Source organism: Parus major, chromosome 2, assembly GCF_001522545.3.
Source record: "Parus major isolate Abel chromosome 2, Parus_major1.1, whole genome shotgun sequence".
Classification (NCBI taxonomy): Eukaryota; Metazoa; Chordata; class Aves; order Passeriformes; family Paridae; genus Parus; species Parus major.
Window position 1 is genome coordinate 24,418,219 of NC_031769.1, and position 22,761 is coordinate 24,440,979.

The 22,761-nt window shown below is 40.9% G+C and overlaps 1 protein-coding gene and 1 long non-coding RNA gene across 5 annotated transcripts in view; one reads left to right on the forward strand and one right to left on the reverse strand.

Annotated features, from left to right (window-relative positions):
- Positions 1-22,761, forward strand: part of DYNC1I1 (dynein cytoplasmic 1 intermediate chain 1) — a 183,251-nt gene that overhangs the window by 132,514 nt on the left and 27,976 nt on the right. For all 4 annotated transcript variants that reach the window (XM_015617547.3, XM_015617549.3, XM_015617550.3 and 1 more), the window contains exons 11-14: positions 2,672-2,818; positions 6,972-7,085; positions 9,903-10,036; positions 12,288-12,432. In XM_015617547.3, the coding sequence (XP_015473033.1) occupies positions 2,672-2,818; positions 6,972-7,085; positions 9,903-10,036; positions 12,288-12,432 (540 nt within the window). The remainder of the gene's footprint in view (positions 1-2,671; positions 2,819-6,971; positions 7,086-9,902; positions 10,037-12,287; positions 12,433-22,761) is intronic.
- Positions 2,978-5,716, reverse strand: LOC117243859. The gene is made up of 2 exons (XR_004495779.1): positions 4,711-5,716; positions 2,978-3,753 (listed from the first exon to the last, which is right to left on the reverse strand). It is a non-coding gene; the product is annotated as an uncharacterized LOC117243859 (long non-coding RNA).

Sequence of the window (22,761 nt, forward strand, 5' to 3'; positions counted from 1 at the left end):
CTTGAGCACAGAGCTGTTCAGACAGACTGGAGACCTGTCAGCCACTCTCTCCCATTAAGACTAAGAAATGAATACTTTTCAAGTTGTTAAATGAATGGGCTTGATCTTACAGCCCTTACTCATCTGTGTACTGCCATTAATTTTAAGAAAATAATCACTATATTAAGTGCTATGGAATGGAGTCCTTAAACTGTTAAATTCTAATATTTGACAGAATTTTTTATTGGATAGAAAAATAATGCTGACATAATTAAAAGGATGTGAACATTTCACCTTTTGAAGACGAGGAGCAGTGCAGAGAGCTCAAGCCCATGTCATGTCTGTAGGTTATTTTTGAACTTTATGAAAAACACACTTTGGCAGTTTATATCCTGACCATTCAACTGTATTCTGGCATCCTAAATGCATAAACATGCTAACCATGAAAGCAGAACCTTTAAAAATACACTGTCCACTTGGCTTCTTTGCCCTGCTTCAGTCTCCCAAGTTTGTTTGGGACAAACTTGGGAACTTTGTTGTGGAATGACTGTTTGAATTGGGGTTTCTTAAAATACATGTGGAGCCTTGTAGCTGCTGTGGGGTGTACACAGTGGTGGAGCTGTACTATTTTAAAATCATCTAGCTATTTCACTTCATGTTAGAATATCTGTCAGCTTAGTTATAAGGAATGAGAGGGGTTGATTAAAACAACTCACGGAGCCATTAAACAAAGAGATAAAATGTAGAACATGTGCTGTAGGGTCGTTTTAATTATAATGTGGGGGGGGATCTGTGGAAACTGGATGGCAGCTGCAGTGTAGCTGAGTTTTAAACCCCTTTTAATAGTACCTCCTGTTTAATAGTAACTCATGCTCCTTAGAGGTGGAGTTTCTTTTCTGCACATCTAGGTCCTTTGGAAATGCTGTTTGGAAGCTACCTCTGATTACTATGACTGACCAAAATGGAATTGCTGTGCTCAAGTACTTAGATATGGACGAAAATAGGCATTTTTGTACACTAATCATCTAGTCGTTGGGTGCTAGACTATATAACATCAGAGAAATGTATGCAGAAGTGTTAGTCAAGAGGGGAAAGTAAAAAGATGTCAAGTGAACAGCCAGGAGGATCCAGAGAGAGTGGGGAAGAAAAAAAGTAATGGCAGCTTTTTCATTGTCTTGATTATCTCATTAGGTAAAAAAAACCAAAAAAAACCAGTAATAAATACACTGCTGTATGCTGTAAGTATATCTATTAAGTTCACTTAGCATATAATCTGCCTTTAAACAATTGATATCAGGCAGCCACATGAATTCAATAAAAACTGTTTAAACTTTCCATTTTGCTTTATTCTTACTAATCTAGTTATAGGCCTCAAGAGTTAGCATCATTAATTCTATCCCTATCAGAAGGGGTTTCAAGTCTCTCGTGAGTTCAAATCAGTCTCTTGCCACTAGAAATCATCATGAGGGGTAGTAAGAAAAGGAGGTAACACATCTGCCCATGTCAAGGGTTTTACAACCCCATCCACTTCCCCCAGAGACAGGGCCATTACCTAGGTAGACACTGGGTCTTGCTCAGCTTGGCAGCTCCAGTGTTCCTAATTCAACAAAATCTACTTAAATGTCTGCCATGCTTTTTATGGAAATGAAATATGGTAATTTAGTTAACCCTTTGTCATTGAGTAAAGTGTGTTCCCAGATAGGAATACCAATACTTCAAAATATCCAGTCATTAAAATATAAAAAAAGATTTGCATAAAACAAAGGCATAACATGTAGGACCAATTATATAAAAATGGGAAATAATTATTTAAGAAGAGCATAGAAGACTTGAAGGAGTTACTGCTTCTTGCTCTTGGCTGTGGCTTGTTGGCACATGAAGGTCTTGGGACTGTTCCCTTGAGGACTTCAGCTGTTGCATGTCATTTTAAAGACAGTGAAAAGTGGTAGCTGGGATAGATAACGATCTCCATACTGGCTTGTGGGGCACTCTACCAGGTAGCCAGGGTACCCATCACACCAGTCTGGCTCCTGAGCATCCCCAGCTAAAGAAAATACCCAAAGATAACTCAGGATGTCATTAGGATGAGGAAGAACTCAGTTCTGCTTAAGCAGTGTAAAGTGTGGTTCCCTTTGTTCTTAGAAGACCTTGGTAGCAGAGGAATCAGTCATTGATCCAACAGTGAGACACAGCTTGTCAGCTGATGCTCTCAAGACAACACACCTTGAAGTGAACTTCAGAGGGTCTTTCACAGACTTGCCTCAAGCTGCCTGAGTTAAAAGTTAGAGGAAAAACAGGGAAAGAGCTCTCCCTGATGGGATATCATGGGCCAGGATGCTATTCTCTGTTTGTCTGGCATCTGGCTAGCTGAAGTTCTCACTTCTGGAAATGTAATTAAGCACTTTACCATCACTGTCATGGAGAGGTTATCTCAGGTTTTTAGCATCATGCTCAGACTCATCCTGTATTTTCCCCAGGACCAATGGGGAACAACACATTTTTCGGGTCAAAGTTATTTCTTTGCATGTGTCCTGTTGGCTTTAGTAGAATTACTAGTGTGCAAGAAGTATGAATAGAGTTCATAGGGTGATTCCTAAAACAGAAAATGCTAATTACGGTGTGCTTGCCTAGGGAGAGAAATGAAGATGGCTGACCACTGTAACCCCTCTCTTCTCTACCTCTTTTCCTCCAGTCCTCCGTGATGTCAGTCTGTTTTGCCCGCTTTCACCCAAACCTGGTCGTCGGTGGAACATACTCTGGCCAAATTGTCTTGTGGGATAATCGCAGTCACAGGCGCACTCCAGTTCAGAGAACTCCCTTATCTGCTGCTGCTCACACGGTAAGGATAAAAGTCACCTCCTCCTTTCCTTAGAGGAGGTGGTCATCAGGGAAAGGCAGCTGCCTACTTGTGTCTACAGTGCTAGTTCCCACACTGATGAAAACAAAACTGTGGTACTTGAAAGGAAAAAAGTAGATATGAGACATGAACAACCACCTCTTGTAAGTGCTTAATCATCACACGTTGTACAGTCAAGTCAGGATATTATTCTTCCTTCCAAGGAAGAAAGCAGGATTGAGTACAACACCTGAGTGAGGCACCTATGTGCCAGCACCATGGCACTGCAATTCTTGTCCCCATCGTCTGTAAAGACAGACAGACCACTGTGGAGGCTGTATGCTTCTCAGTCCGATATGGCAGGCAATTTGAGTCATTACTGTTGTCTTGGTGTACACAAATTTCTCCTTTGGCACCTGTGGAGGTCTCAGAGTGGATTCCTGTAAGTTGACACCAGTGCCCTTGGAAAGAAGTGAATCCCTGCCATGGTGTTCTGCTCCAGACAGGGCCACAGGGCAGAGTCTGCACACTGAGGGAGAGATTGTTTAAGTAGAATGACGCAGGAGAGCATTTTTCTGGCACACACAGATGCTTGGAGGTAATTAGTGATGGTGGCAGAGGGCTCTAGTGATGTCTGGAAGGTAAATGAGCAGAACAGTAACACAAAATGCCTGAGAAAGAAGAGATTTTGTCTGTAATACAAGGATGATGTCTGTGATAGGAGAGTCCCTTACATCACAAAGTGCTCATGTTGTGCTGGAGGAAAGGACAAGCCTGCTAAAGTGTCCTTACTCCACTGTGGCACTAGCATCCAGTCCATCCTGCACAAATCTTGTGCATTCTTCAGCTCTCCTCCTCCACAGTCTGGGTTTGGGTGAGCTCTTCAGGAGAGATGGAAGGTGGAGCTGCTCATCCTGGAAATGGGCTTAGGGCAATTCCTGAGTGGAAAGTAGAAAGGAGAAAAATGCAAAAGTATGATATAAGAGTGCAGAAAAAATGAATTTTCTTTAACATAAGGAACTGAACTCAACTAAGCGCTCTGAGAGATAAGATAATAATCTTGTTCTAGCGGAATGAAGGATCAGACAAAGTGATAGTACTTTCGCAGCTCCACCTTTTACAATTCTGTGATTCTAATGTTTGGAATTTACAGATCAAGGTTCAGCTTTCAGATGACTGTGACAACATAATCCCTGGAGTTAAAAGACAACTCCAGAAGCCATGCCATGTGAATTACTGATGAAGATTCAGTATGGGGCCAGTATTATGATTTCAAGTCTCTTATATTAAAAATTACAGGTGTGCACAGACATGCTTAGTGGGCCAGGCAATACAAATATTGTTCCCTAAATTTCCACTATCATGAATGTTGATGTAATTATCTAATGATCTGTGCCATGGGTTGCAACTTCAACATTGCTTTTCATTTCCCTAATGTTTTTGCTCATTTTGTTGCCAGTAATATTGTTCAATCTGCATGAAAAGAAACAGTCTCTCCTGGAAGTGCAATTTAGAGATGTAGCAGACCAGAAAACTAGTGGCAAGAAGCTGACTGTCACTGAAAATTGAACAACTGGGACTCAAAATCTAGTGGAAAAGCAAAGATTAATGGGAAGTAATTTGTTTACACTCAAAAATCATTTAAGGCAAAATTGTACCTCCTGGAATTATATATTAAAGCAGTTTTGCTATTTCAATAGAACAATATGTAATGTTTTGCTTTTGAAAAATATAAATAAATTACTTTCAGTTGTGGATGGGCACTTTATGTGCTGTCATGGATTGTTATAAATAAGTGTTTACATAGTCTAACATGAGGAAGCATGATGTTTTAAGGAGTGCTCAGATTTTACAATAAGTTGCTTACTTTATATTCATACATAGGAATTACTTACATAAATTGTAAATGAGGTCTTGGTTGCAAAAGGCTGGCTTGAATCCCTGCTGACAAGAAAAAAAAAATAAATTAAAAAAAAATAAAGACAGCACTGTGTTAGTGATGTTACTTTTTGTACTGCTAGATACGTGAGCTGAATAGTCTTTTTTTAATTTGAACTCATGCTGTATGTGGAAAAAGGATTTTTCTCTTTTTTTTCTCTTGCTTTGTTTATTTGAAACAGATAGATTGTGTTGTTTTCCCTGACTTAAACCTTCCTGAAATTTAGTATCACTGATTACTGCCTGGATTCACCAGGAAAGAGAAGTCTACCCACAGCTTACTCACTAATTTCCTTTCACACCCACCACACATCTGCACTTGGGACAACAGGAAATTTTAATTAAGACAAAACCTTTTTGCATGATGATTTCATTTCCAAGATAAATAAAAGCAAGCTGGCAGCAACCCTTTGAAAGGAAGGGGCCTGTTTAGACTTTCTGATACATACAGTTGGTTGTCTTTTTCGTCTGCTTTCCTTACATCTTTTCATTTCTGCCATGAGTTTTATTGTGCATGAAATTGATGGCTGGTAGCCCTGATTAAAGCCAGGCCTGACACACTGAGGTGCTGCTGGGAAGACATGGCTCACTCTTTCCCCCCCACTAAATATTCTAGATATTCCACTGCTTGCTGTAGTTTCCTCCCACCCACTCTGTTTGGAATACTGGAGGTGAAAAGCCCATGAAAAAAAAAGAGGTCTGTGCTTATTTCACACACCAGTATGCAGTAATCATGTTTAGCACTGGGGTCATTAGCTTGCACTAGCTAAGCAGCAAGAAGGTCCATGATATGAGGGTCATAGTGTGAGACACATGTCAGGGACAAATTGGGCTCCATCTGATGATCTGGGAGAAACCAGGTGCCTGACAATCTTGAGAGAAAGAAAAAAAATTGGCATCAAATGGACCTCATGACTTGCTGGTGTGTACAGGTTTCCTCCAAGCACAAGTTACTATTTCAGCAGCAGCTGCTTAGTCCATCTCAGTGTGGGCACAAAGACTGTTTGTACAGGTGCTGCACCTTTTGCTCCTGGAGAGGCGACATTTAGTGGGCGCACTCAGCTATCAAATGTGAGAGTGAGCCAGAGCTCTGAGGATTTCTGACATTCCCTACTGACTGGGTAGGTGACCTGCAGCTGGCTCTTGACATAAGTGGCAGTTCTGCCATTCCTTTCAGCAGGACCAAATGCTACATTCCTAACACAACATGGAGTTGGCTTAGAAGCTCCATATGGGTCTCTTGTAAGTTGGTCCTAATTTTCTTTAATTAGGCAATTAGAGAAAAATGTTTTTTTCTTTCTGGAGATGCAGGTATTCTATTTATTGGTAAACGCAGCAGAGAAATTAAGTTTTCTTTGCTTGACTCTTTTATATGTCTAACCTTTAATTTAGCAGTACCACTTGTACTGGTCAAAGGAAATTAAATCTTACTGCTCAGTCTGACTGATTTTTCACTCTGGAGATTGCTGAACTTGACCCATCCCTCATATGTCACCATCAGATATCAGATGACACTTTAGGCTCAAAATGTTACCAGGTTCCTTGGAAAAGGAATAGGCCAAGTTTCATTATGCATACTAACTGGAATTCAGCCTCCATGGAATGACTGCACTATGGTGAACCAGGTGTAACACCCTAAATTTAGTCACTCCCCACTTACAATGACAGATTCTAAAAGGTGTATTGGCCAATGCTGAAGAATGTTGATGGGTTTGTTCATATTCTTCAACTGCTACCCCATGACAAGTACATTTGCAAATATTTAGCATGCAAGCCAAATTCTGACTGAGTTCAAGTTTTGTGCAGCTGTTTTCTTGAATAAAGTTTTCATTTTGATTCCGTTTGGACAGTTTTCCTCTTTCTGCTGGTTATTTTCAGTGTCAAAAGCCATCAGTAGAATGATACATGTCCCTGTGGGTGAAATCTCATCCACATAATTCGGTATTTTCACAGCATTACTCAGCTGGGCTGTTTTATTATGAGGAAAATGAAACTTTGAAAACATTTCCACCTCCATAATGTACTTCTTAAAATTTAAATGAAAAAGAAACACAAAAACTCAACCAAAACAATTCCTATCTGGCAAAAGCTGAGTCTTATATTTTCCAGGCATTGTGTGACTACTTAATCATTCCTTAAAATAACATATGAGACATTAAAAATTTGTTTGTCAAAATGTAAGAATGACTCTCTGACTTGCAGTGTTCTGTGTTTTCAGCATCCTGTGTATTGTGTGAATGTAGTTGGAACACAGAATGCACACAATCTTATCACTGTCTCTACGGATGGCAAAATGTGCTCCTGGAGCCTGGACATGCTCTCAACTCCACAGGTGGGTTTGTTTTCATCTACACAGGGGGGGAAAAGTGTCTTTGGTAGAGCAGGATACCTGTGTAGAGGAATATAGCTCCTAAAAGCCAAAATCTCGCATCCTATACAAACTAAAACCAGTGGATGCACTTGAAAGAGTACAGCTTGCTTCCAGCGGTCTCTGCTAAGAGCCAAACCCCATTTCCTTTACCACAAATCGTGTAATTATTGTAATACGTTAATACATAGGTCAGTTTCAAGTGAAAACGAAATAGCCCATTTTAAAGCACGGTAATTACAGAAGTCGCCTGTGGTATAAATTGCACTTATTCTACAGCATTGTTTAACAAATATGGACTAGATTGCACTGCTGCTGAACACACCCTAGGCACTGCAGGTTTCCAAGGCACACAGTCAGAAACTCAGAAACTTACTTTGCTGCCTTCAGTAGCCAAAGGAACAAACAATGCAAATCAGAAGTTTTAGAACTAATTCTCCCCCTCTGGAATGTTTGCTACTATTGTCTGTTCCCCCTCCCCTCCTTTCCTTTGTATCAGAAATGAAAAGAAACACAGGAAAATTGCCCAAACCACTTGTGATTATAATAATGGAAACTAAACAAAGAATCCAATGCTGAAAAAGGTGTATAGAAAGCATCTTTTAAGTGTTATCTTCTGAAGAAGCACATTTTCTATTCCAACACATCACTCATTTTTATACACAATTTCTTACCAAAAAAAATTAATATCATTTTTACTAAGCATCATGGGATCTGATCTTGTTTCAAAATGCTGCATAGAAACTCCCGATAATGATTCCATTAATCATGCACTAATGTGCAATTACTATTGAATTATTTGCTTTTCAGTGTTGACACAAGAGGTGGGACTCCTCTATCCTAACCTCAACCATCTAAAAGTTGATGTGTCAAGTCTGAGTTAGAAATTCAAATTTTCTGTACAGTTGAGGTAGAGAGAGGCTGGTACTTCTGAAGGATGACTCATCCCATCCAAGTGTGAAAAGCTAATTCAGATACCCACCCTAGGACATGGAACTATCCTGTCTTAGGGTGGAAGAGGATTCTGGAAGTCATCACTCTACCCCTCTACTCAAAGCGAGGCCAGCTTCAAAGTTCACCCGCATTGCTCATGTCAGGCAACAGTGTGGGGCTGGTAGTTGTGTCCTGGGACTCTAAGAATCTCTTTTGCAGCAGAAATGGAGGCCTCTAAAATGGCCCAGGCACCTATGTTCAAGCACCCTAATCCCTTCCACAGTTTCTCACCTAAGCATCAAGGAGACAAATCCCACCCCTGCATTCTCACTTAGCGGAATACTAAAGTCTGAAGCACAGATCTGTGAACATCTGAGTTCCAGTACCTCCTCACTCAAATGGAATTTCCCTGCTCCAAAACTGGCTCTCATCAAGGATGGGAACACACCCCACATTACACTGAAGTTTGGCACATGGCTCATGGTGATCTAGAAAAGAAAGGCACAGGGCTTGACGTCAAGCTGCATGCCATAGCTTTAAACTGGGAGGAGTAAAGTGTTGCTGATGTGTGTCAGTCTGAATCTTTCCGAAGACACAGCTCCAGAGCACTTGTGTACAGTCATGGTGTGGGCACTGGGAGCAGAGAGTCCACCACAGCCTATGGTCATTCCTCTGCAGAGACACTAAGTGATGATCTCACCCCAGAAGATTTTAACAAAAATATATGGTCTCTTTCCCATATTAACAGAATTTCTCTCTCTCTCTCTCTCTCTCTCTCTCTCTCATATGTTTACAGAAATATGGAGTGGTCTCCCAGTGTATTTTCCATGCTTTGTTTTGCCTTTACAATAGAAATAATTTATTTCAAGGAAAAGTATAAACCAAGCATTTCTCCATGGATTTGCATCGTTCTCCTCTCACAGGGATACCCACTTTCTTTACAGCAAAAAAGCCCTTTTGAGAAAAACCCTACAGGCTTTGTCCCTAGAAGAACAGCAGCACAGACTTTTTAAACATAGAGAACATAAACACTTAAATAGCTAAAAATGAAAATGGTGAAATCATTCAGACCTTTTGTGGATTCTTGGGTTACATCATTTAAGCTGAAAAACTAAAAAGTTGTTCAAAATCTGCTCAAAGCGCACACATCTTGCAACAGCCACAAACTTGCATGGTGATTGTATTTGCAATTGCAAAAATTGTCATGCTGATTTACTTTAAAATATAGCTACCAAATGAAAACAGAAAATACTCCTGCTGGTTTTTAGCTTGATGGTGGAGTCTAGAGGGAGTGTTTATAGCTACCTCAGAAAAATCCCTGGAAAGCAATGCTTAGAATGGTGGTAGTGACCAGACCCGTACTTTTAAATTTCGTTCTGCAAAGGGACAAACGACACAGTGCAATAAATGCCTCACGTGCACACAATGTTACATGTGCTTCCTGACAACTGATTTCCAGAATGTAAATAGAAGGGTATTGCATGATTTATTAAAGCCTGAGGCTGGCAAATGTAACCATTAAGGTATTATCTTTAGTTTCTGCCCAATTAGATTTTAAATTCTCACCTGTCATCTCTGGCTGATTTAAGATGATGCAGAAAAGACCATTGCCTTCCTGCCAGTCTCATTCATGTGACAGGCAGTACTGGGGATGGCAAGAGCATCCTGGTTTGTGCCATTGCATCTTCTTACATCTTATGTAGAAACTAAAGTTCTGTGACTGGGTCAAATTATTTCATATTCCTCTCCTGCTACCCCATGTAATATTTAGAAATCAGTTATAAAAAAAACCCAACCCAGACTAACAAAAGGAGATCCCAGCATAATAACAAAAACCTGTTTTGGCAGGAGAGCATGGAGCTGGTATACAATAAGTCCAAGCCAGTGGCGGTCACAGGAATGGCTTTCCCAACCGGAGATGTCAATAACTTCGTTGTGGGCAGTGAAGAGGGGACAGTCTACACAGCCTGTCGTCATGGAAGGTGAAGTTCAGCATTTTGTACTTATAAAACATTGTGTACCTGTGTTGATGAGAGATAGCAAAGCATGTGTGTGGAGAGTGTTCTGTGTTTTTTTCTCTTGGATCAACAATGTCTGTACTGTTCCTGTGACCAGTACAGGAGATGCCTGACTTTGAGCATCTTTGCTACAGCCTGTTATACTGGGGCAATTATCCCAGGCTCCCTGTGTAGTTAGTGGGGAGCAATGATTACCCTTAGGTTCACCTCCTTCACCTTTTTCAGTCATGTGCCTGAAGAGAAGATGGCTGGGCCCTCAGAAATGCCTCTTTGTCAGAGATGTGATGAGATATCAGATGATGAGATGAGTCTCTACAGGGATAAATCAGAGAAAAGCCACCACGGGCCTGGTTCCTTTAATAACATGGATGCAGCCACAGTGTGCCACCTGGGTTCTAGAGAATCCTGTTCTCTCTCATACACAGTGGTCATGCATAATATAACCCAGGCTGTAATCTAATACTGCAAGTTCCTTGTTCTGCACCCTGCAAACCTGCAGGATGCTAGTGCGCTCTGTAAGCTTCCAGTAGCAGTTTAATCTCTGGGAAAATTGAAAGGTTTTTGTAAAGAACAAACTTTTTCCACTGATAGACTTGGAGCTCATCCCCACCAGTAGTATGTAATGTTGTCTGAATCCATATTTTATCATATTCTGAGTTTATGTTGACCAAAAAAGGCATTGATAAAGTGGTTTAAGATTGCAAGGCTTCCATTTCACATCCCCAATGTTTTATAAATACTGATTTGCATATGTTTTGTTCAGTGTTTTTATTTTAATATATTTTTATTTTAGCCTGACCACTGTCAGTATTCCAAAATTGTGTCTATTTAGGCATATACTGGCTGATAGGCTGTGTGGCAGACCATGGTTTGAATGAGTCTTAGGCTGCTAAGACGAATGGAGCATGCCCAAGGGCATTTCTCACTTCTGAACTTCCAGACTTGCCTGGTTTGTTGCTCACAAGGGCAAGGTGCCAGATCTTCTTTTTAGCACACCTTTTTAGAAACCTTCTACTGTCCATTGACAAAAGCCCTTCTGCTCCTGCCTGCCTTTCCTGGAGCTTTTTGCTATCATCCCTGATTTATTTCCAGAGGCTCCTGTGCCCTTCAGCCCGGCACTGTGAAGAGCCATACGTTATTCTGGAAAAAGGTGTGTCAAAGCAGAGCAGATAAACAGAATGGTCTCATTGCTCCAGAACTCCCCTTACCCTTCTGACTACTTGGCAGATAGCCAGGATGAAATGAGAGGTGTCCCTTGTATCCAGCACTGCTCCAGCACATGCTGCAAGGTCTGGCAGGGGAACCTAAGTGAGGCCACACTGTCCACACAGGAGAGGTGAGGGGATGCTGCACCAGCTGAATGAGGGACCAGTTTCCTCTGGCACAGCTCCATATCCATTTCAGTACACTGTACTCACACTGGCACAGGGCTGACAGGCTCATCAGAGCTGTGGCTATTTTTAATGTATATTCTTCCACTCGCAATTTTTCTACAATCTAGCTAAAAGGGTAATTTCATGATTCCCTTGTCTGTGTACACTGTGAGACAGCACTGACAACTGATCTGGCATCATTTGCTTCCAGGAAGAAGAAAGCTGTGAACATTCTCTCTTACACAGCATTGTACTTTTCCTTCCTAACAGCTATTTTAGCCTCTGGCTGATTAAATGCACATCTCCCCTTGTTCAAATTAATGATTGTATGATACCTGATCACAGGATCAGTTCCTTCACTTTTTGTGAAAAAGCATTTACTTCCTAGTGACTTGATTGACTGCTATGAAAAGTTATCTTAGATATTTAAGAGAAAAAGAATGGCCCATGATAAGTCATTAACATATCTGCATTCTTATTTAATGGTTATTCCTTGTGATAATGGCATACTCAGAGGCATAAGCTATAGTATAATTACAATTCAGAATTATTTTATAATTATACAGAAATGTTATTTCAATCTACAGGAGTAGACAGTGTATATAGAAGTGAGTAAGGTAAGTATTTCAGAAGTAAGATAAATTCTCCCTATGCTTGATTCTGAGCATTAATTTTGCCCACTGGAGTAAACCTCTGCAGGCAAAGGCCTTAGAAGAAGGAGAGAGATTTGCAGGTCAAGTAGAACTTTAAAAGGAAACAGGAAACTAACAGTAAAGAAACCTTATATTAAATCACTAGGTAGTAAATCACTCTCTGCATGTAAATCTTTCTTCTTCCTGTAGTAAAGCTGGCATTGGTGAAATTTTTGAAGGCCACCAAGGACCTGTCACAGGAATCAATTGTCACATGGCAGTGGGTCCAATAGACTTTTCCCATCTCTTTGTCACATCATCATTTGACTGGACAGTGAAATTGTGGACCACAAAGGTAAGAAGTCAAAGTTGGGCTTTGTAATTCACAAGTAATGCTGCTTGTGAAAATGCTGTTGTTAGAAATATTTTAATCCTATCAAGTCCTAAGAACCAATTAATTGAAAGGCTGAGGTTAGAATGAGCATAGTGGTAGTAAAATATATAGCTAGTGTAACCCTCAATCATATTTGCCCTGGAGCATGCCTTGCCCTTTAGCAGGCTTTCATTTCGGTATTAACCCTAGTGCTGTGCAGTTTCACAAGGCAGGGAGATGAGGATATCCGGTACTCCCAGCCATCAAACAATCCATTCAGCACTCCCAGTGCAGGCTAAATTGCAAGGCTAATACTATGCACTGTGGTGGTGCACAAGCAGGAACACTTTCCTCTGATGAAGCAACAGGGGAAGTGCACGTGCAACTTAGTGCAATCAATATCACTTGTGAAATTCACTGCTGGAGGAGGCTGTGATAGCCAAAAGGTATAAAATATCCCAATGACATTAGACACTGGAAGCAGGGAGGAAGTACATGCAGGAACTTACATTCATGACCACCAGGGATCTGTTGCTGACTACTCTATGGCCATCTGCCTGCCACCTCTTTCAGAGGGAGCAGCAGAACAGCAGAAATGTCACAGTCCTGTGAAACTTTGAAACCCCAACACTCCATGGGACAGGCTAAACAGACCAACCCGGTTTATTGTCCAGGCTAAGTAAAACAGGACAATGAGATGTAAAATCCTAACTATATAAGTCATCTAAATTTATTTTTCTATATACCACACAGAGAACAGCTTTCCAAATGTGAGGTTCTTGCCTTAACCGAGTTCGTTTTATGCCTGCATTTGGTTCACATCCTGAGCTGCACCCTGCAGAGTTCCAGTACTGGAAGCTGACACCAGTCAGGAAGTATCTCAGCATGTGTAACTCCAAGATATCAGGGCTTGGAGATGCTAGAGCAGATGCACAACAAATGTAAATATGAAAGTGATCAGAAGGGCTCATGTGACAGCCTTGTGCTGGAAAAAGAAGCAGTTACCTAGATCACAACTTGAATCAGCTTCCATAGTGGCTTCCTAATGCTTTTGTTAATGGCCTGATCCAATGTGTGTGCTAATTACAGGTATCTTTTCCTAATCAGCAGTAACCACAGCTGATGGTTTTGTCTTGAGCATTACACTTCAGGAAACTCATAGTGAGAAAGATACATGATTTACCTAATTCACATCTTTACTATATTCACTATATTTATCACTAGACCCAGCCTTAACCAATGCAAAAGTAATCCAGAGGCATGGACATGGGCAGGCTGGAATGGGTCTGGGACAGTTCCTAGGTTGTAAATGTTAGAAAAGGCTGCAGGATGGACAGCTTAGATGTTGGCTCACTGGGGCTAGATAGGCTACTTGGTGTGTGGGACAAGGGAGTCCTGGGCAGTGGTGACAGGGGAATACTGGAGTGTTGAAACTGAGGCTGAGTAAGGGGAGAAGAGTTTGTGGGGAGTGCAGGGAAGATGAAAGGCAAGTATTGAATTCCAATCACACATGTACAGAAAAGGATTGGTATTTAGTTGTCAGCTTGAGGCTGAATATGGCAATGAGGGTCTCATTCATCTGCAGCTTAAATGAAATTGCATTAAGAGATAATAAAGACTGATTTTAATTTTAAACTTTCGGGATTTTAGAAGTTAGTAGTAACACTAACACAGCATATATTGCAGATAGTAACACACAATTATCCTTGTGGAATATTTCAGTGTCAGAATGGTTGAGTCTGATTTTGTTCAAGACAATCAGTTTTCAAAGAACCAAACCATTTAAATTTCTGATATCTATCAAGCTGTGGCTCATCTGGCAAGAGGGGCTTCCTGAGAGAGCTGTTTGACCGAGCTGGGTGAGCTGTGATGTGCATGTGACACGCCACAGCACCGCTCAGAGCTGGAAGCCACATTGCTGTTTTGGATCACTCACTTTCTTCTCGAGCAGGTTTGAGCAGCAGCAGCAGCCCCCAGCTGCTGCCCCACCAGCCACTGCCCTGTGAAAACATCCTCTGAGACACTAGACAAGTTCTTGAATTGTGATGAATGTTTTCTTTTTCTCCCCATTCAGCTGCATCAGAAGTTTATTTCCATATTGTCTGAATAATTTTCTTGGCTGGAGCTACTACATATTTAAGGCTCTCTTTGTTCAGTTCTCATAGTAAAGGCTCAGTCAATCAGTGGGCTCTGAAAAAAAAATAGTGGATTGATGTGAAGTATTAAGTGCTTCTGCTGGCTAACAAGTTTTTAGTCGGAATTGGTTTATTTCTTTAGTTTCTTATTTGTAAATTTAATCTCCCTATCAGCATCCAAAGCCGTATTGCTTTCCTGCTTCTACAAGCGTTGTCTACTTAATCCTGTGCACATTATCCTCTTTGGTCATGAAATTCAATTCCTTTCTGTTTCACAGGTTCAGAGTCAATGTCCAATTGTAAAGTGAACCATAAAAGCTTTGTGTTTATATTGTCTATTGATGTTGTGTAGCATCCTGGGGTGCTTACAAGAAAGGCACTTTTCATAGCAGGCATTTGACTGATGGATTGAAGGCACCATCTCCCTTAAAAACTCTCGCTTGACATTTTATAATGTTTTTGTGGTTAACACATTTTCTAGCTAAAGGCAGTTCAACCAGGTGACTGAGAACAAGATTTTCACTAACGGATGAATGAGCGTTTTGTAGATAACACTAATACAAGGTTCACATTATCATCCATCACATTAGCCAAAAATTAGATCCCTGTGTGAATAGCAAGCAACCAGAAGCAAGAGGAAAAGAAAGAGAATTTGCAAATATAGTTCCTTGATAACCATGGCATTACCTGGTTCCTGATGAAGCTAATAGGGCTTTCAACTTGAATTCATGCTACACTGTGTGAGCAAGTCTTGGATGCAGAGCTGTGAAAGGGAAGTCCTGATGTGAAGTGTCTGTAGAGCTCTGCCCTTAATTAGGTAGTGTCGGTACGATGCTTTGAAGAGGTAAAGTGCTAAGTGGAAATGCTAAGTGTTGTTAATTAATTAAACACTAATCCTCATGAATGAATAGCATGAGGTTAAATAATGAAATGTAAGTATTGTTGTTATTATTACAGCAATTGCTGTTTGGAGAGCAAATTTTTTGATATTGTGTCAAGAGATGGAAGTTGTCTTGGAGTTGTTAAAACATAGCAAAGCATAAGCTGGTTTCAGCTGAAGCCTAGAAGATGGCTTGTTTGCTGCTAAGGGAGTTAATAAGGATCTGGACAGAGAGCTGGATTTTGTTAGTTTTTTCATCCTTCACATGCCTTCTTTAGCTCTTATCCTTCCACTGAGGGGAGGTGCTAATGTCTTGTTTTCTCCTCTTGCAGTATGCCTGAGTCATGCTCAGGTGGGCAGAGACTGGAATAACTGTAACAACACTGCTGTATCCCCATCCATGCTGGTCTCCCTCTGGCTAATGTTTAAGTAATAGTGGTAAATGCCATAATCAGAAGGCAGCTCAGAGGTGAGCAGAATGGTATCAGGACTACCACATAACCATTAACAGGGTCTAATGGAACCAGAGGTCACTTGTGCCATCAGTGACAGGCTACCCATTGTGTGCCTATGCTCAGTTTTGCTTTACTAGCATGTGCATCAGTGGTAGTGCCTTCCTTGTCCCTCTCCTTTGTCTTTTGTTTCTTATGCTCCTCACATGCTGCTCTTCTCTTCTGGTATGCTGTGCTGCTCCAGTCTGCAGTCTGTTGAGCTTTTTTGAGAAACCACACTTTAAACAGCAAACATTCCCATTTCTATGCTATGTGCCTTCACATCCATCTCTGTACCTTGAACATCTTACACCCATGTGCTTGTTGACAACCTGGTACCACTGGGTACGAACCAGTCCTCCTGTCTCTTGGAGCAAATTATTTTACCTGTCATACCTTCCTATCAGCACGTAACCTCAGACTCCACTGGTTGTCATTTAGCCTTGAGTTGAATACCATCCCCTCCAAGCTGAAGCCTACCTCTAGAAAAATGCAAAGAAGCATGTGGTGTTGGTGTTATTGTAATACCTATAGTGACTCTGCCCTTCCCCAGAAGCTTTGCTGATAGCATCTGATTAGATCCACTTAATAGACCAGATTTACTGTGATGGAAAAGGGTGCTGCAGAATGAACCAGAGCACTGCTTGATGGTCACCTTTGGGCTGTCTTCTCATATTATCATGTAAGGCATTTTAGATGACTCTTACTTCATATGAAGTTGGATCCTCCTGGATCTTTTATTATGTAGAGCTTTCACACTTTGGTTTCTTGTGCAGCCACTGGAAAGAAGTAACTGTACTGCATACATTAGACATCTCTTGGAGATACCACCACTCCTGCCTGCCACCAACTATGCAGGAGCCCAAGTCTGGCAGATGATCAGTTGCTGTAGCTTTTGGTGGCTTTCTTGCATCTGGACAGCCTCAAGCCATATCTAAACTAGCAGACATGTCAGCACTTTTGAGCTCCCAAGTCTGTCTTCTTATTCTGGCTTCTCCCAAACCACTACCAGGAAGGAATCAGCCTCTTTATCCCACACCACACACACATACATATATGCACCTTGATTTGCAGCCAGAATCCTGTGGAATCCTTTACTACTCCTCCCTCTGACTGATTTTGATGGAGCTCAAATGTCTATCTCAGGGGACAATTTCACTCCTCTTATTTTAGATACTTGACTAGAATGGTCTCCCTCACTGCTGCATTACCACACAAAGTTCCTTTTCTCTTTGATAAAAGTAATGAAAATGATTAATTTGATTAATCACTGTCCAAATGTTATCTGATTATAGAGAATGACAAAAGGTGATAAAATAGCAGGCTGGGATGTCATGGAAAAGGTCTCTATGTGGTGTGAGTTCAGAATTTTGAGTTTGGTCCAAAAACAAGGCAATGAATGAATTTGCTTCAGAGCACACTTTCTGTCAAAAGGCCAAGATGACTTGGGGAAGAGGGTGGAGTTGCCTGTTCAGACAGGATTTTTTTAGGTTTTGCCCTTTACCTCTGGAGCCAGAGGTCTGGCTCTCATCCAGCTGTATTTAAAAAAAAAAAATAAAAAAAGTATTTTCTTGGTAATTTTAAAGAGCAAAACCAAAGTGAAGTCAGGTGGCTTGAAATGAGTCCCAAGTTCTTCACTTGAAATACTTCTCATGATTTTGGTTTTCTGTGTAGCCATATTTGATAAGTGTTAGGAAAATATTCATCAGCTGGCCAACATAATTAATTCGCTCACATGAAACATGGTGCTTCTTTGTGATATATTTCATGAAGAATGGCACACACACAAATAAAACAGTTATCTAAAATACTGAGTTCTAAAAAGCTCAGTGGGTTAAACTGTATTTCAGAAAACCCTAACATAAATCCAGGTGTAGCAGTGAAAGCTGTATTTGCACATGGAAAGCAGAATTGGATTTCAGGAGCTTATATAATCTGTGCAAAACAAAGTCATCTTTCCTTTTTTCCCTGAAATCAAAATGCAAACCTCCCACTGACAGTTCTGTTGCAGAATTACACTGGAGGATCAAGCTCACATGCAATAGTGAAACATTTCAGGACAATTATCAGTATATAAAGCCCAGGACTTCTTCCCTAATGGAAATTTTCTCCCACCTGCTTCAGGCAGCCATCCTTTCTCTGCCATGTGACAGACTTTTGTTCTCAGGAAAAAAAAGAAGCCATGTTCCAAGTCCTACAAGATGAAGTCGTCTTCAATAATAATTAGCCTCAAAATCATTGCTTACTGACCCATGAAAGCTCTGCGGGCATCCTGGTGGCAGCAGCTACAAATACTAATCTTGACTGTTTAGCAGACAGTGCTGTAACATCAGGCTGTGTCAGCCATCCTGCAATGTTCCTTGTGCTCCTGCTTCCTGGCAGCTGAACTGCAGCAGCAGGGTCACTTGAAAGCCTGGCAATTCGCTGAGTACACACGCAATGCTGAGCCAGGTACCCTGCGATGAAGCGGCATTTTCCATTAAAAAGAGAAATTGAATTTTCAGGGGCCTCATACTGAACGTTCCCATCAGAACCGCAGAGGTGGGAAACAACTAAACCGCAGCTACATTATCCCACTCCTCTCCTCGCCTTGCAATTTGAGCTAAACTACCTCTCTTTAACAACTTGAGGCCCGAAGCAGGGAGCCCAGTCCCAATGACCCCAGAAGAGGTACGTGCAGGACCTCAGCATGTGCTGCTGCCTCTCCTGCATGACAGGAAAGGATAGCGCACCCATCCAGCTTCTCCCAAATCATCCCACTCATTCTCCAGCCCTGCTGCCTTGTCCCATCTGTGTGGGATATAAACCCACAGGGAGTGACAACTGCAGGTAGAAGGCCAAATCTGCCCCTCAGTGTTTCACTGTGTTTCCTCTGACCAGGATTTGGTCGTTCTTCAATCAACATGCCTTGCTTATATTTCTCAGAAAGTCCCTCAAGAGCTTCTCTGAAAAATAATCCAGGAATATAGTAATATAAAGGCAGGAATATGAACTACAGAAACTATGAATCAGTTTGGTAGGCAAGGGCAGTAAGACTTCCTGTAGTGTTTTGAGCTTCTTCAAAGAAATTGAGCCATTTTTAGAAGCAGGTAGAAATTCCAAAAGAAAACAGTAGTATTTCTAAAGAAGTCTCTTGACACAAATGCATAGTTTTAGATGCATGTTTTAAGTAAAAGGTGGAAAACTTGATTACCATTCAGCGACAAAGTCAGCAGTCTGAGGAAGTACAGAACAAATGGCAGATACCTGTATAAGCTTTTCCAGTGTTGCTGTCCGCACTTGCCTCCAGCTTGATGTGGGTGAATGAAGCAGAGGATATTAAACCTCACAGAGTGGAGACCCATAGGCACAACTCTTGTAATTGTGGAATAGGAGAGGCTCCAGATTAGGAATTAAACTCGATGATCTAAAATGCATAAACAATACACCAGCCTGGCCAGAAGGAACTAGAGCTAGAAGGAGCTGGGGAACACTGTAAGCCCGTTTGCCTTACATACATTCTGATGTTTTTAAAGTTCATCCATTGCAAGCAAATCTTTTAAATAATTTAAATTTACAGTAGGCATCAAGCAATGCACATTTATATCAAACTCACTGAAAGTAGTTCCTCAGCTAATATGCAGTGGTAAAGAGGAATGCCATGCTTTCTGCTTTTTTTCTTTAGAAAATAAAAAGGTCTTTTTCCCATGAGTAAGTGGAAAGGCGTGGTAGAAGAGAACTTTTGAAGTAGAGCAGCACAGCCAGAATGTGTTGAACCTCTGCTGAGCATGTAAAGAGTTAAGAAGGATTAACCATGTAAGTAGTTTACCTGTCAGTAAAACTGGCTTCCAGGCTATCTTCACAGATTTCAAAAGCTCTGCTGTTTGAATTTCTGATGCTCTTAAAAGACAAGTGCTGTCTGACTTTCCAAGTTCTTTTATTTTTTTCTTCATACCATAATATTAGACATTAAGATCAGTTCTCATTAAAACCGCCTGTGCCAATCATCAAACCTTTTTTCCTTTGCTTCCTTCTTTTATACTCACTCATGGCATTTTGACTTTGAAGGAAACCACAAAAATGTAATCATCAGGTTATCTCCAGACTTGGTCTGCTCTCATAGCCCCTTTCCTTTCGGTCTTAGCCTTGTCCCCTCCTCCATCCATAATAATTCCCACATGTTTATGCAAAAATATTGGACTTTCTTTTATTATTGACAATAAAGAAAGGCAACAGTTTCAGCATCTCAGCGAGAACAATGATTTCTAAAAGTGAACAGTTTTCTGCCTTGTCTGTCTGCAGCTTTTAGAATGCCAAAACCCAATCAGTGTAACAATACTACAGCACTTAAACAAAAGGGTTGTTACGAGTGTAGGGATCATTTCCACACTCACTCCTTTCCCCCTGTTGCTACTGAGTCTAAAACTTAAGCCTGTTATCTTGCCAAACAAGTCAGTTTAGACTTGGTTCAGTGACCTAGTAGTTAGCTGACAGTGAGGTGACACAGCATACAGATCAGTCATAGCCCAGTGAAATTTTCTTTGAGTCCCTGAGGCTCATCTGAAATCCAGCACTGAAACTGACTACCAGAAGGAATTTTAAGGCAAGTAAAGGAACTGTATGTCAATTCAGGGTACCTCAGTTAGCCAGTGACATTGGGTGGCTGAAGCAGAACATCCCCTTTTGCTTTCCCATTGCCATCCTTGGAAGGTCTGGCTAGTTCTGGAAAAGGTGGAGCAGGCTGCAAGTTGTGAGTTGTATAGTGCTGGGGTCTGTAGGATAATGATACCCTTTGTGGAGAATGCAGACAGGCTTTGCTGAGCCATCAGGGATGTACCTGTAACTACTGCCTCTGATTTATGATATTTAGTAACAGTTCCTGGGAATGCTGTAACTTTTAAAAATGAGCATAAACTGAATTTAGTCAAGTCGCATAAGTATAATATCCAAGTAGGAGCTACTGGATAATCCTAGATCACTGTAACCATTAGAAAACAGATTTTTGAGAAACATGGTAGTCCAGAAGTGGCAAAATTCCTGTGGAGATCAGTCAGTCTGAATGAAAACCAGGGCCTCTTTGACTCAATGCTCAATACCAATTGAGAGAGAACATGAAGGTTTGCAAGAGCAGCTGAGCCTTGTACAGAACAGAGCACTTCTCACCACAAGAGGTATGGACAGGCAATCCTAAACAGCTAATAGATGGTGTCCCAAGAAGGACAACACTGAAGGCCAAGACCAGAGTAAAACCAGACTCGATGAGTATTTGCCTCAATATTCCCAACAGCTTTTAGTTTCTGCTATGCTGTCTGCATGTTTTAAGGCCTGGTTAAATGTCACTGTCAGAAGGGAAACAATGAGCCTGGATTCAGAAAAACATTGGGCTCTCTTTCAAGATGGAGAAGAGTGGGCCTATAAAACACTGAACAAGCACAGATCCTATCCTGAGCAGAAGTTCCACAAGCTGTGCCCTGTCCCAGTTTCTTTGACATCATCTAGTCAGTGTGACACTCCAGCTTTAACTCATGTTAAAGAAAGACAGAAGATTGTACCTTCCCTGTGTGTTATCTCTTCTGAAAGAGATGTCTTTCTTTGACGCCCTTTTGCAGGTTGTAGTTTTATTTATTTATAGAATGTTTTATAGAATGCTCACAGAGACAAAGTTCATAGAATCATAGAATGGTTTGGGTTGAAGGGTCTGTGAAGATCATCTCATTCCCAACTCCTGTTCCCTGGTTTGTTCAAGGGCCAGACAGAAGAACAGACCCTCTGCTCAGGACCACTCTGGCTGTGCTCTTTCCAAGTGCCTGAAAGCCTGAGCTTAAGCCTAAGCAAACAACATTAGCTTGTTCAGAAAGTTTCTATGCCAAGGACTAATGAATCTGTCATATTTGCTGCACACCTAGAAAAACAAAATCAGCTTGAATCAACTGGCAATACTGCACAACACTGATGGCTGTTGTTAATATGGTGAGAGCCAGAAGTATGGCGTTTGGCTTATCATCTTTAGGACAGAAGACAATCGAGTAGAAAGAAAGAAGAGAAGACAGCAAAGTGTGTGGTGTCACCACACATCTGTACTGCTGAAGGTACAGACTAGGAAAGTACCTTTAAGTGGAGCTGACACCCACAGGAATTGTGGCAATGTGAAAAAAAAATACTCGTTTCATGAAGTGGGCAAAGCCAATAGTTTTTTCCATGGCTTTCCAGAAGTCAGATGCTAGTTAAAACCTGTGGATATGTATACATTCCTTTATATGGATAATTAGCTACTTTATGTGTGGCGCCTCCTGGATTAAAGAAAATTCTTCTATGCAAATAAGTGGAATAGACTGGTCAAATTTTTATGTGTAAACCCCCCCCCCCCCCCTTTTATATAAATGTGTAGAATTTATTTAGGTGAGCTTCTTATTTCATAGACAAGTCTTACTTCCTAGACAACCAATGGATAATTAAAATGTTTACTCTTCGTTGTCCTCTTAAACAATGCCCTAATACAAACACTGAGGATAAATGATTGACTTTGATAACATTATTAAATAAATGAGAAAAAAAAATCACATCTTGGAACTGGCTTTTTGCCTTTTCCACTAAATGCTCACATCACGTCCTTTTGGAATCAATGGCAAAACTCCATTGATTCTTTAGGACTGTATTTTTACCCTACACTCTTCTTTTTCACTAATAAGTAGATTTGGCCCAAGTTTTTCTGAAGATACTGCTTTAAACTGTTTCTTCTGTTCTATTGAATAACAGAGTGGGTTGATATTTAAGAATGAAAGCTCATCAAGCTTAAATTTCAGTTGTTTTATAATAATAGCCATAT